The sequence below is a fragment of the Postia placenta genome (genome assembly GCF_002117355.1).
Source record: "Postia placenta MAD-698-R-SB12 unplaced genomic scaffold POSPLAscaffold_2, whole genome shotgun sequence".
In the NCBI taxonomy this organism is placed as follows: Eukaryota; Fungi; Basidiomycota; class Agaricomycetes; order Polyporales; family Adustoporiaceae; genus Rhodonia; species Rhodonia placenta.
The window spans coordinates 16,485-28,583 of record NW_020169833.1 but is presented as its reverse complement, the minus strand read 5'-3'; the positions used below and the strand labels follow the sequence as shown (position 1 = coordinate 28,583).

Here is a 12,099-nt window from a genome sequence, read left to right as displayed (position 1 = left end):
GCAACGAGCCTGTCGTTCCCGCGCCTCTCGGACGAGGACTCGTCCGGGGGAACGGGCAAGCGGGGGAGCATGTCGCCCCCGCGCCATCACAGCCATCACTTTTGGCGGTCGCCGGGGGGCCGGCGGTATCCCTCGGGGCAGGCGGACGAGGACCGGGAGCAGAGCGAGAGCCTGTGGCGGCGGGAGCCGGAGGACGACGAGAGCCCGACGGAGGTGGAGGGCGGGATCCGACTCGTGCCGAATCCAGGGAGGCACTGAGAGGCGGCGTGGAGAGGACCTTGGCGTCGTCATCAGATACGATGCGGCGGGCTTGTTTGTGACGATGACTTATTACCTTGGTGTTCGGCGTTCTGCGGCTATGGTGTTCCCGGTGCTTGGTTGTGCGCAGGAGCGCAGCTGGGCTCTGGGGCTGTGTAGACGCGTAGAGGGTGCTCGCGCGCGCGGTGGTGGTACCTTTCCGACTCTCGTGTTGCGCGGCGGGGCGCAGATCTATCTCTTTGTCGTGTACTCTTCGGTTTTCGCTTTGGGACGTGGACATTCGAACTCGTGTCTCATGTATAGTACAATAACTTCGTTTATGTAGCGCGCGCAACACACCACGCAGGGCTCGATGATACACTGGAAAATTCGTGAACAGAGTTTTAGCCGTCTTAGCCGCCGTGCGCGGGCTTGCGTCTGACCACTATCGTCGGATGTGGCTATTTCTACTCTGCGAGTTTCTCTCATAGCCCTCGGCTCGATGCTTTGCTCGGGTGGATCTTCAGGCTCTTCGAATATCATTTCTCAAAGTCCCGTCGTGCTCTGTCGGCCGTCAGTTTCCCTAGGGCCTCAAATCTACTTGTCTGTCAACGTCGTCTACTTCTTGGTCTGACTTGACCTTCCCGTAGCAATTGGTTCAGTTTGAAAAGAACGCTTGCTGTTCTCCTGGGTGAGTGTCGATAAATCTCGAACGCGAGTCTGACTCTGTTGAGGATGCGATGATGTTCTGAATCGGTGTGTTACTCCTCATGAGTCACCGCGACTGCCGTTCTTCAAGGTTCGACCAGCAATGACTACACTTCTATGAACGAGTGGTCCTGGTGGTTCGCTCCGTGTATTATCCACCAGCATCGCGCTCTTGCGGGGACATACAGCTGTAGCAGCCGTAGGTGAATCATACTCGAGTGCGCGTTGGTCGTTGGTCATAGTCCCTACCGAGCTGTATAGCGGGGTGAGCTAGAATGACAACAACCTTTACGTAGAGCACGGAATACCTGCTTACGGCCTTCGTCATGCTCACTATCCGTCTCGTTGGCTCGTGCTATTGGAAAACCACTTCTACGGATGTGACTGCCTATCGCCCCACACTGGTCCGCGTTGTCCGCATTAGTATGTAGAAGAACCACAATAGATAGGTGGAAACCGTCAGCGACCCACATGCATGCAGCGAAGCTTTGAACGCGTTGCGTTGGATCGATCGTGGTGATACACTGATAGATCGCTGGCCTCACGTCCACCCCGCGCCAGCTGAACCTTCGCGCCTTGGCGCGTGGCTGCCGTGTGCATTCCATGCACGGGCGTGCTGCGGGCCTGTTGCCCTCCTACATTGTGCCTTCGGGTGGGCTCCCAGCACTAGCATGGTGTCTTGCTGACATGTCGGCACGATGTTCGGGGTGCGCGTTGTCCACGTACGCACCGCGCCGGAGAACCGGAATGGTCATCAGCGGGCCGGCTAGTTACCGTGTTCATTATTACTAATGGCCCTTCGTCCTAGACCTTTGCCAAGTGCAGGTATGACAGGTGAAAGACGCGCAATGCTTGCGTACTCTTAATTTGTTGCGCACGGATATATTTCGTACGTCCGCCTTATGCTCTTCGGGCCCGCTCATCGAAAATGAAAAACGAAAGCTATTACACAAGCTCTACCGAAGGTAAGGTTCGTTCTACCCCGGTTCCTGAGCGTTTGTCTCCCGCGTTAGCTACTTCTTTACCCCCCTTCGAAGCCAGAAGCGTAAGGCAGTTGTGATCCACGCGCCCGTATCTCCGGCCGGAGTAGGTTCATGGGTGAAGGTTGCTTTTTTTGGGTCCGCAGATCGACGCTGTACGGTCGTGGCAAGCGAGGATCGTATCACAAGGTCAGGGTCGGTTGCATTCGCGTCTGCCAGTCGGTTGCCTTATGCTACTGAACGCTCGTCGTGATCAAGCACACTGGGTTCCATTCATATCGTAATTCTTTTGACCCATGATGGCGTCAGACACCTTTGTTCCGGCAGCAAATTCATATGAGTGAAGTTCGATTGAGAACTCTCGCTTTCTCTTGCGACATAGGTAACGGCACACCGAGCCTGCCTGCTATGAAGGCGGGAGACCGACCTCGACAAAATTACAATGTAAAAGTGGAACGACAATACCATAAGACTTTCTTTGGCTATCATTGGCGATGCAACATATAATTATACAAGCTGTCCTGCGCGGTACATCTCAGTCATATCTGTGGCGCCTCCCCAAGCGGGCCAGCGAGCGTCCGCAGTGATGCTCAACATCACTACCCAGTCTACAATACACATAGCCTTGCTGAAGTCTCACGAACATCGACATGAGAGCGCGTGGCTCACTCCAATAGCGCGTGAGGGCGTAGCAGTACATCTCAGCCAAGTTTGTACAATGGAAGATAATTGTCGCACATACTATACTCCAGGGATTGAAATTGAACTGCCCACAGGGCACGCAGACAGTGCAAGTATCATGACACCGGTACGGGTAACCCGGCTGCCTGCAGCATGTCCTTCTCGTACAACACCTTCGGGCGCATCCCGCGCCGCGAGGCCTCAGGGTAAACACACTTGAGGTTGCGACGTGCACATTGACTATGGAGTCGGGTCAGTATCTGCGAGGTGAGTTGGGGTCGGCACGCATGATTAGCACGTACTTGCAAGTACGATCAATCTTCCCTGGCGGCGGGCTGCCGCATGCGATCTTGCGTTTACGGCAGAAAAAGCATGCCAACGTGAGGGGCTTTTTGGGCGTGTCTTCGACGGGTGGGGGTACAGGAAGCGGCGCCTGTGGGGGTGACCCGACAGGAATAGACAAAATGTAGGAAGGATGAGGAGGTTGCGTCAAATCTAGGTCGTCTTGATACGTTCGGCGCCCCACTGGCATGTGCGGCTGTGGAGCGCGTATGGCTGACGCCGGCGATTCTATTGAGGTGTAGTGCATTGAAGCCATCTCGAAGGACGAGTAGTCATACACAGACGGCGGTGGATGCTGCGGACTTGACGACGTGGGATATTCACCATACCCCGCAAGGCTATGATTGTACTCCATATTCGGTGTACCTATCGTCCCCGTGAGCAACAGGTGATGTAAGGTGCCGACGACGCTTCACCATACCTTGCACACCATGCACATTCAGGTTGGACATTGGATACGAGCCACTGCGATTGGAGTGATCATTCGGTTGCAAATGGTGTGCCTGCATGGAGAATTGTAGCTCTACAGTATTCTGGGCGTAGTTGAATAGATCAGGGACGGTACACGAGAAAAGACTGTAGGTGCCACGCACAACCCGTTGACAGCTTCCCATTACATGAGTGTCCCAATCCGCATCGTGCTGCCAGTTGAGGTCGTCGCTCACATAGGTATCCCCATGAGCAGACAAAGGGTGCTGATGCGGAGGCGTCGCCAGCGGAGGGGATTCAGGCGAAGACTCATACGACCAGGAAGAGTCGGAGCCATGACGGCTCGCAAATACGCCTTTGCGCGATGTGTCAATGGGGTACGGAACGCTCGAAGCAAGCGTTGAGTATTTCGCCTCATCCGCGGGAGTATGCACGGAATGATGAGGTGCACACTCGGTTAAATGAGGGTACGGGCTATTGTTTCTACCGGATGGGCCAGCGTCGCATTCCGTCTCGTCTGTTGATAGATAGCATGAGTTTTCAAAGTAAGGAATTACTGCGAACTTCATACATATTGAGCGTTTATTTCCCGCTCGAACAGAGGGTCGCACTTTCGGCTGTGTCTGCTCACGATTGTGGATCGATTGGGGATCGGTAAGTACTCTTCAAGACATGCAAGGTTGCGGCTTACTTCTCCTTGGCCCGATGACGGCCGCCGGTAAACAAACTCGCCAGTGGGGTACAAGGGAGTAGGATTACCCGGCATCTCAAAGAATGGGGCGGACTGATGGACAGCCAGAGAGTAGTTCATATTCTGTGTAGTCGTTGACCGAATATCGCAGTCAGTGGCACAGAGGTCGGTCTGCATGACGGGATAGTAGGCTGCGCCGCCGTCGGCGTCAGTGGCACCGGACATTCGAGAATGGTGGTACATCGTCGGTTGCTGATGGATACAGTCGCCGGATGATCAAATGATCTACGACTCAATGAAAGCGGTGAGCGAGAGCACCGGGTCCGGCTAAGGGGAGAAGAGAGGGAGGGGCGCGCCTGAGACCAGGAGCTCCCTCGTCCATTATATTGCACACCGTGCTTTGGGTAAGGCGTATTCATAGCTTTGACGTCTGAGACACGCACGCGAGGAGCGACGCTAGGCCAAGTCATCTGATGGGACTGGCAAATCGTCTAATTCCCCCGTAAATGAAACATCTCAAATATACAAGGCAGCCACATACATGCGTTTATCTGAAGCTTATCCCTCTTCGTCTTCGCCATTATCGCTGTTGTAATCAGGCGCCGTTTTCCTACGGTGCAGCCGTTCATATAAACAGCTATGCCGATTACAGCCGGCCTCAGTCTGACGCAACGCCATGCAATTTCGTGGACCTCGAGCGGCCGTGACTGTCTCTGGGTGAACAGTCCAGGACCCCGCTATCTGGATGTGGACGGGAGCTTCTCGCTCAGTCTGGCAACGGGGTCTCAGCTCGAGAATACAATATCGTAATTCTGATCTTGAGGATGCTCGGCGATACTCACAAGGATTGCCTTTTTAGTCCATTTCCCTTCAGCATCCGCCAGAACCATCTATCGAGACACAGACGAACTGCCAGCTTCTCGTAGTCTCGAAGCCAAAGTATACTTATCCGTACTGCGTGACTACGATAGTATCAGCGGGTGACCGTCTAATCTTGCGAGCAGGCCTATCCATCGCACTGAGCGGGCGACCTCATTGCAGGCACATGTTGCATCATGCGTTCTCTTCATATATTAAAGTTTGAGCAAATTGCAACCCATAAGGACGGATTCTGCCGAAGAACGGTTCCTCGGCGTGACGCTCTACAATGCATATTGCATTCGATCCAAAATTTACCGGTCTCGATGTCGACGAACGCGCATGGACACACGCTTGTTTTTCACTGGCAGAAGAATATCCACCGATTTACATTTTTTCAGAAATCGCTGTAGACCGCCATGTGTGTGTTCGAATAGAATCTCGAGCGTCATCTTCTCTTTGGCTTATCGCGCTCTCCGGCGTCGTTCGGGAAGGCTTTGTCGTAATACCACGCCTATCTTCTGTCAGCTTCACGGATATAACCTCGGTCAATCCGGACAGGCTACAGCCGCGCAAGAAATACTCCGCTTGACCTTGCGTCTACCTCGACATGCTGATGCGATCTTTGTTCTATAATGGGTAAGTCTCACTCCACGGACGGGTGAAAAGACTAAGTTAGACTGCGTCTGTCTCGTTGGGTCCATTAGACAATGGCATCGGCATCCTTAGTTTCACGGAGACTGAATTCGCGGGCTCTGGGAATAATTGGCCGAGGGGTCCCAGCGACGATCACGAACGACAATTTCATAAGCTATGGAAGTGGAGCTTGAGCTTGTACTCCACATGCCTGCGTCACATTCGCCGGTACATAAAGGCACATTGTCAGTAGAAGGCTATTGTCGAGCGACATTGTTGAATGAACCGAAATCAGAGCAGTAAGCAATTGGAAACGGCCAGGGTCGATCATCCCTTGCAGATGCCGTGGTAGAGCTATGTCACCGACTAGATTGCGGAATAAATCTAGTAGAATCAACGACGAGTGAGGAACAAGGGGACATATTTGATTTATGTGGATTGTAGGCCATTTCTGTCCCGAATATACGAAGGACGTCAGTTCGCCGCGAACGAAACCATCGCCAGAACTACTACCTGACGCAACCGAGCTATCAGTGTCGCGCCTTGCCTAGCGGAGTTGGACTGGCGCCGCTGGCATATTGATGACCGCGCGTTGAATCCCCGATACGTCGTGCAATGCCCCACATTTCAGGAGTACAGCAGCGCACTGCAAGCACATATCTAGGAAGACGATGCGTGGGGGAATGTAGAATGCCATTCGGCTTGTCATGATACATGCCCCACATGCACCATCGACGAGGGCCTTCATTTAGCAACATTTGGTGGACGCGTTAACGGTGATGTAGGCTTCCGCGCGCTGAGACACAAGATCCGAGATGGTATGTGAGCTGAATACGGACATAACCGAGGCCGCACGATCGGAGGTATTGGGGTAGACGGGCACAACCGAAGATCAAGAAGAGAAAGCGAAGCGGTGTATGGCCGGATCTGGGGTGGCACCGGCAGTCACGACACATGGGCCATTGACGTGGGTGATCGAGCTCCTGGAGACAGCTCAAACATTGAAGAGGAAGAGAAGACGACCGTTGGGCGAAGGACAGTCGGGAATGCACGGTAGTTGGCGAATCCAGGGCACACCCGGAGCACCTGGCTAGTCATACCATTGTGGCTTCGGACGTGAAAAGGCGAATGGCTGGCTGATAGGGATGACTCGTGCTACTCAACTTCATTGCTGCGGAGAAGGCCGTGCTTCGCGTCGAAACAAGTATAATGCAATATATGCAGGTCTGGAAGCCAATGGGTCAACGAGTAACGCGCTCATGGAGACGCAGTGATGTGCATAGGCCCAATGAAACGAGGACGCACTAAAACGTTTTCCTCCAAGCGAATGAAGACCGTCTTTCCCGAATTGGGTAGGGACCTGAGTTCTGGCAGCATGCAGCAAGGATCGGTCTCATCAGTGTATCCATCGCCTTCAGCACTGAGCGCAGGTGGTCGCGTCGCGCAGTCTCCGACGATGGGACGTCGACGTAGCTCAAGGCAGACTGTTGTCATCATCATGGTATTTGAAACCAGGGTCGTACGGCGCCGCCTCGGACGAGACCAGTACGTGCAGCAATTGAATCGACAACTGATACCGCTGCCACACGTGACAACCGCATTCCAGAGCGCAAAGATGGTGGAGATAGAAATCGAACCCATGGGATAGGCCCGAGTCCCGGCGCATTACAGCGCATAAAGCCTCCGAGCCTTCTTCGCATTCATCGCATAACTATACGTGCTACGGCAGGCAAGAGCACGTTCGACCATTACCCGTCAGGAGAGATAGATGTGCTTTATCAGCCAGGGGAGCGTATGGCAATGTTCGATAGAACAGGGAGTGCAGTATGAGCATGAGTCGCGACCTACCCTTACCAGAGAAATGACCTCGGAGAACTTTAGAAGTCTTTATCGCATATATCACAGGTAATAGATACAGCTGACAACCTGGCCAGAGCGGGCTACCACAACATGCCGACATAGGTGAGTCGGGAGTAGTGTCTCAAAGTAGTGATTCTTTGACTCTTCTCGTGTGTGGAATCCCGCGAGGTAGAACTGCGCGATCGCAGGTCCTGATAAGGCCCGCGCATGAACCATGTCTTCGGGCCCCAGCAGCCAGATATAGGCCAGGAAAAGCCCGGCGACGATCGCGCGCGACCCTGAACTTCGCCCCCGAAGCCTGGGGGTTCCAGAGCACGCACCGGGCGTTAGCACGCAGGGCTGAGATTAGGACCAAATTGGGACAGGGAGCAACGTCGGCCGTCCGGGAGCATGCGACTCAGATGACCACGCAGTACAATCGCCTCCTCCATGCGGGCGAAACGCGTGGTATTCGTACGATCGCCAGTTGCGAAGACGAGGTAGACTTGAGATGAGAAAGGACATGGGCGCAACTGTAGCAGCAGGTCCTTCCGGGTCCTGAAAGTGAGGTCAAGGCGGCAATCTTGGTGTCTAGCCGCTGGGGAGAACGAGCAAATGGTTACTCCCTGCGGAATGATAGAAGCTCACATCTGACTGGGAAGGTGTGCTCCCGCCGGGATGAAGCACGTGCGAACCAGACTTTGGGATCGCACCAGCCAAGAGCACAACAACAGCTGTTTACGCCCTCCCCGTCAATCCGTGATCGTAATACGCGCTGCACCAGGCAGGAATGGAAGTGGGCACTGCAATGCGGCGTTGGTGATGGGATGAATGGACTACCTGTGTACGAGGGACAATACATATCATACGCGTGATACTATGAGAGCTGTCGCTGTGCGGGGAATAGCACGGGTTCCACCGTGCGTGCGGCTTCACCGTATGTGAGTACACCGACATGGGGCATCACGTTGTACTTGAGCGAATAATGCGCCGGGGGCACGTCCCTGGAACGTTCGAAGTGTGTTAGAACCAGTATGAAATGAAAGCAGTGCGGACAGGTGCCCAGATAGATTGCAATGGTAAGTATTGATCTGCAAATCGAGCCCAGTGGTGCCGGCGGCGTTAGGGTGTTTAATGTCTCGATAATAAAAGACAATGGTGCGTTTCGTGCGACCCTCGCCATTGAACTTTGCATTTTGGTTATTCATTTTGACGGTATCGTAAAAATGAAGACAGGAGAATGTCCACAGACAGTTGGATGGGGCTTTACAGAACCCATTCAGATATGGGGATAAGGTGGACAATTTTTGACAGAGTTCTGTACATCGTGTCTCATCGGCGTAACGCTGGAGGAGTGGGGGCCTCGCGAGACCATTCAGACAAGTATTCCAGGCCACGAGAGACCCCCAGGCATCTCAGTCCGATAATGAAAGCCAGCGACGGCATGCCGCCAAAGCACATTTGCGAGATCTCCACAATAATAGGCATGAGCATATTGCGTCTTATTCGACGTGGTTTGTGACCATCAGTTGCCTGCGCACTGTGCTAGTTCGAACTCGTTCGTAGCCCTCTTCACGGTTTAGAGGCATCTGGCACATCAACATGCAGGACGAGCCTGATTCGCAAAGACAGGCAATGGCGGCACAAAAAGTTCAATCTCTGAGTTAAATGAATGGTTCCGCCGTGCGAAACAATTCAGGTATGGCAATACCATCCGCTCTGGCGAGCAAATAACATTCTGGAGTAGGCTAGAAATCCTTAGCCAGTTCGCCGATTCGCCGAAGTCCAGACGACAGAGAATAAGAGTAATTTGAGACCCCAGTTACGTACCGGAACGATGCGCTAAGCTCGCGGAAATTGTACTTGTTGCGACCGGCGAGGGAGATCTTCGCGTCCTCCTTGCGACGCACGATGCGATCCCAGATGACGACTTCGTTGGTTACCTGAGGGCGGGAGTATCAGAAGAGTTGCGAGATAGAGAAGTAGTGGGGTAACTGGAAACGTTGCCGGACAGTGTACGAAGATTGGGACGATAGCTAAATGCGCAGCTCCCAGAAGACACCCACGCAGGCAGCATACAAACACTTGGCAGTGCTCATTTACCAGATAGCGCACGATGCAGTCAGCACGCTCAGACAAGGGACCCAGACCACGCCACTATGGGATCGGCAGGCATGGCTCTGACGCTTCAGATGACTAGCGCACTGAACGACCGCTCCCCGTGGCCTCCACAGCTGCAACAAAATTGAAGAATAAGACGCACTCCTTTCTTGTTCGTGTACTCAGCACTAACATACAAAAACAACTGTTTCGTATTCCAGTTGAAGAGCGGCGAGAGATCTGTTCAATATAACATTAGCGACTACATGCAGCCCTAGTTTGAATACATACCAGCAGAGACGTTGAAATTGACGAATGCGAAGTCTTGTTGTCGATGTCCGTATCTCCGTGCGTTTCCGGGAACACTATATGCGTGTCAGTCTTGAGGACGCCGAAGACATTCTGGATACGAACACTTGGACGTTGGTGATGGCAAGCTGCCCTTTAGGGTCCGCGGTGAAGATAAAGGACGAGAGCGCAATTGCTGCGAGCAAGACCATCATACATGAGGAAAGGAGGGCGGTGACATTGTTGACGCGAGCGTAAAGGGTGTGCATAGCGATAGCGTCGTCGGCGTTGGGGGACGATGAGCAGAAGGCTTTTGGCGCCGTTCGCGTGTCCGGCGTTTGTGAGGCCCGAGCGCCTTTTGGCGCCTTTGCTAATTATAGTAATAGTGCGCCCGCTGTTTTCGGGCCAATTCATGGTATTCCGATATGGAAACCCAGTGTTCCTAATTGGGGCAAATGGCGGTATATACCTTCCCTCCCTGATGAGCGGGGTAAATTTGGCTCATTGCGCGTCCATATAGATACATTATATGCTGTACACTTATTCTAAGTTTACATACCACCATCTGTGTCCTTAATTTTGTAATGTCATGCTGCTGCTCGTGCACGTCTCCACGCATTTAAGAACTTGATCATTTATAAATGCAAATGTACTCAATCACTATTGAGGTTGGAAGCCTATCTCCTGGCGTCCTTGCACTCCCTGCACTCGACCGGAGAGTGTGAAAGAAGCTCCAACACATCCGTTATCATGACGACAGTGTACAGACCTTGCATACTATATCGCGCTAAAGTATATTTCATAAGTCGTACCCCATGTATCATGCATATATCGCAGTCTGTTGAGCAACGCTTACAAACGCAAATTGAGCAACAGATGAGTTACGATTGTACCACTGGAGATTGCCTTTGTCGACTGCTATGACCTTTAGGGCTAGAGGATTATTTAGCGACTTCCGCGTGTAGTCTGTCTCTGCGGCTCCCGACAATGGTAGCCCAAATATCAGCTATCACAAAAACGGTCAGCTACTCCGGTGAAAGATCAAGGCACCAGGGTCTACCGGTATTTGCGCAGCCGATGCTCCCAGTGTCGCCCATGAATGTATATTGAAGCGAAGACCGAGGCAATATGGCACACTCGAGGCGGCGGCGTAACCTCATTGGCAGGACTATATCAGCCTGGGTATGGCTGTGGTTCATGTCGTCCAGCTGGCTTGTTCATGATATTCAATTCCCTACTCATGATCTCATCAGCTCACTGTCGACCGTAAATCGGGCACATCCAGGCCGGATGATGTCAATCCACTGACCTTCGCCTTCGCTGCACGTCCCATGAATGTTAATATGAATGAGACTTCAAGGGAGGCAGGCTTCTAGCCTATACCACCTACAAGCCGTCAAGTTCCTGTTAGTTACAGCCTTTTCTTCCATCTTGCGTGTCGCGATGTTGATCCGTCCAGCTCGCGTTCAGCGTGATACATCTGTATATCAATGGACATACGTAGTGACCGACGTAGCGGAACTTGAAATGCGCCAATGTCGCTGATGCAGCATACAGCTACGTGTTCCTTTCGGCCGTTCCCCGTTGACTCAGACGGCGGTCTAATATACTTTAGGGTCCGACTGAATTTGATATGAAGCGAACTAACTCACATAGACTAAGATTCAAAATCGAGTAAGCATTACGATGAAGGTCATACAACTATGGTTCTCCCTTTACCGCAAAGTTGAGATTGGCTTCGAGGGGCGGATCTGGAAGACGCGCTAGTGTAGGGTAAATAATTCATCGGCATGTAAATTACCGTTTTTTACACCCCAGGTTTCGGGACCCCGTTTTTTACACGGTCAAAAATGTAAATTACAGTAAATCACGGGACTTTTGCTCCTCGGCACGTGACGCCCCTCCGGCGTGTAAAACACAGTAAAAAACAGTAAAAAAAGTAAAAAAAGTGTAAACATATGTAAAAAAAGCCTCAGGGAGCGTCCGAATTACACGCAAGGGCATACAGAGTTTCTAGTACACGCTGTAAAGTACCTACACATCCCAATTAAATTGCCACAATGTCTTACCATCTTCTGCCGGCTCGTTCACATTTACTAGCTCCGAGTCCTCCTGAACATCCGTGCGCGGCCGTTGTGAATTTCCAGCCCTAGACGACGGCGGCGATGTCGCGAGCATCTCTAGAAGGTCCGGGTCATTAAGGTTCACCTCGTTTGCAGCAACAAACCCAGACTCTCCCCGGATAACTGTAGCAGGCTCATCGAGCCACTCCAGTGTCTCGTCGTCGTCTCGTTCCTCCGGCTCGAACCC

At 52.6% G+C, this 12,099-nt stretch overlaps 4 protein-coding genes across 4 annotated transcripts in view; 1 reads left to right on the top strand and 3 right to left on the bottom strand.

Moving 5' to 3' along the window:
- Positions 1 to 2,722: 2,722 nt before the first annotated feature.
- POSPLADRAFT_1043328 (hypothetical protein) lies at positions 2,723 to 4,311 on the bottom strand (the record flags this gene model as incomplete). Its single annotated transcript, XM_024478283.1, has 5 exons — positions 2,723 to 2,846; positions 2,909 to 3,314; positions 3,370 to 3,451; positions 3,542 to 3,940; positions 4,069 to 4,311. The coding sequence occupies 5 exons, from the start codon at positions 4,309 to 4,311 to the stop codon at positions 2,723 to 2,725; spliced, it is 1,254 nt and encodes a 417-aa protein (XP_024342490.1).
- A 1,034-nt stretch (positions 4,312 to 5,345) lies between these two features.
- POSPLADRAFT_1043327 (hypothetical protein) lies at positions 5,346 to 8,276 on the top strand (the record flags this gene model as incomplete). The annotated part of the gene is made up of 11 exons (XM_024478282.1): positions 5,346 to 5,349; positions 5,634 to 5,807; positions 6,007 to 6,035; positions 6,227 to 6,380; positions 6,411 to 6,615; positions 7,010 to 7,107; positions 7,292 to 7,386; positions 7,497 to 7,524; positions 7,657 to 7,901; positions 7,941 to 8,063; positions 8,190 to 8,276. 11 exons carry the CDS (start codon positions 5,346 to 5,348, stop codon positions 8,274 to 8,276), a joined length of 1,242 nt encoding a protein of 413 aa, XP_024342489.1.
- A 2-nt stretch (positions 8,277 to 8,278) lies between these two features.
- POSPLADRAFT_1052365 (hypothetical protein) lies at positions 8,279 to 10,058 on the bottom strand (the record flags this gene model as incomplete). Its single annotated transcript, XM_024480266.1, has 5 exons — positions 8,279 to 8,405; positions 9,232 to 9,344; positions 9,665 to 9,741; positions 9,793 to 9,866; positions 9,916 to 10,058. 5 exons carry the CDS (start codon positions 10,056 to 10,058, stop codon positions 8,279 to 8,281), a joined length of 534 nt encoding a protein of 177 aa, XP_024342488.1.
- A 1,703-nt stretch (positions 10,059 to 11,761) lies between these two features.
- The window catches only part of POSPLADRAFT_1133024 (hypothetical protein), a gene marked incomplete at both ends in the record, with an annotated part of 1,169 nt that continues 831 nt past the window's right edge, over positions 11,762 to 12,099 (bottom strand). The window contains 2 exons of the mRNA XM_024484291.1: positions 11,762 to 11,802; positions 11,859 to 12,090. Coding sequence (XP_024342487.1) covers positions 11,762 to 11,802; positions 11,859 to 12,090 — 273 coding nt within the window. The remainder of the gene's footprint in view (positions 11,803 to 11,858; positions 12,091 to 12,099) is intronic.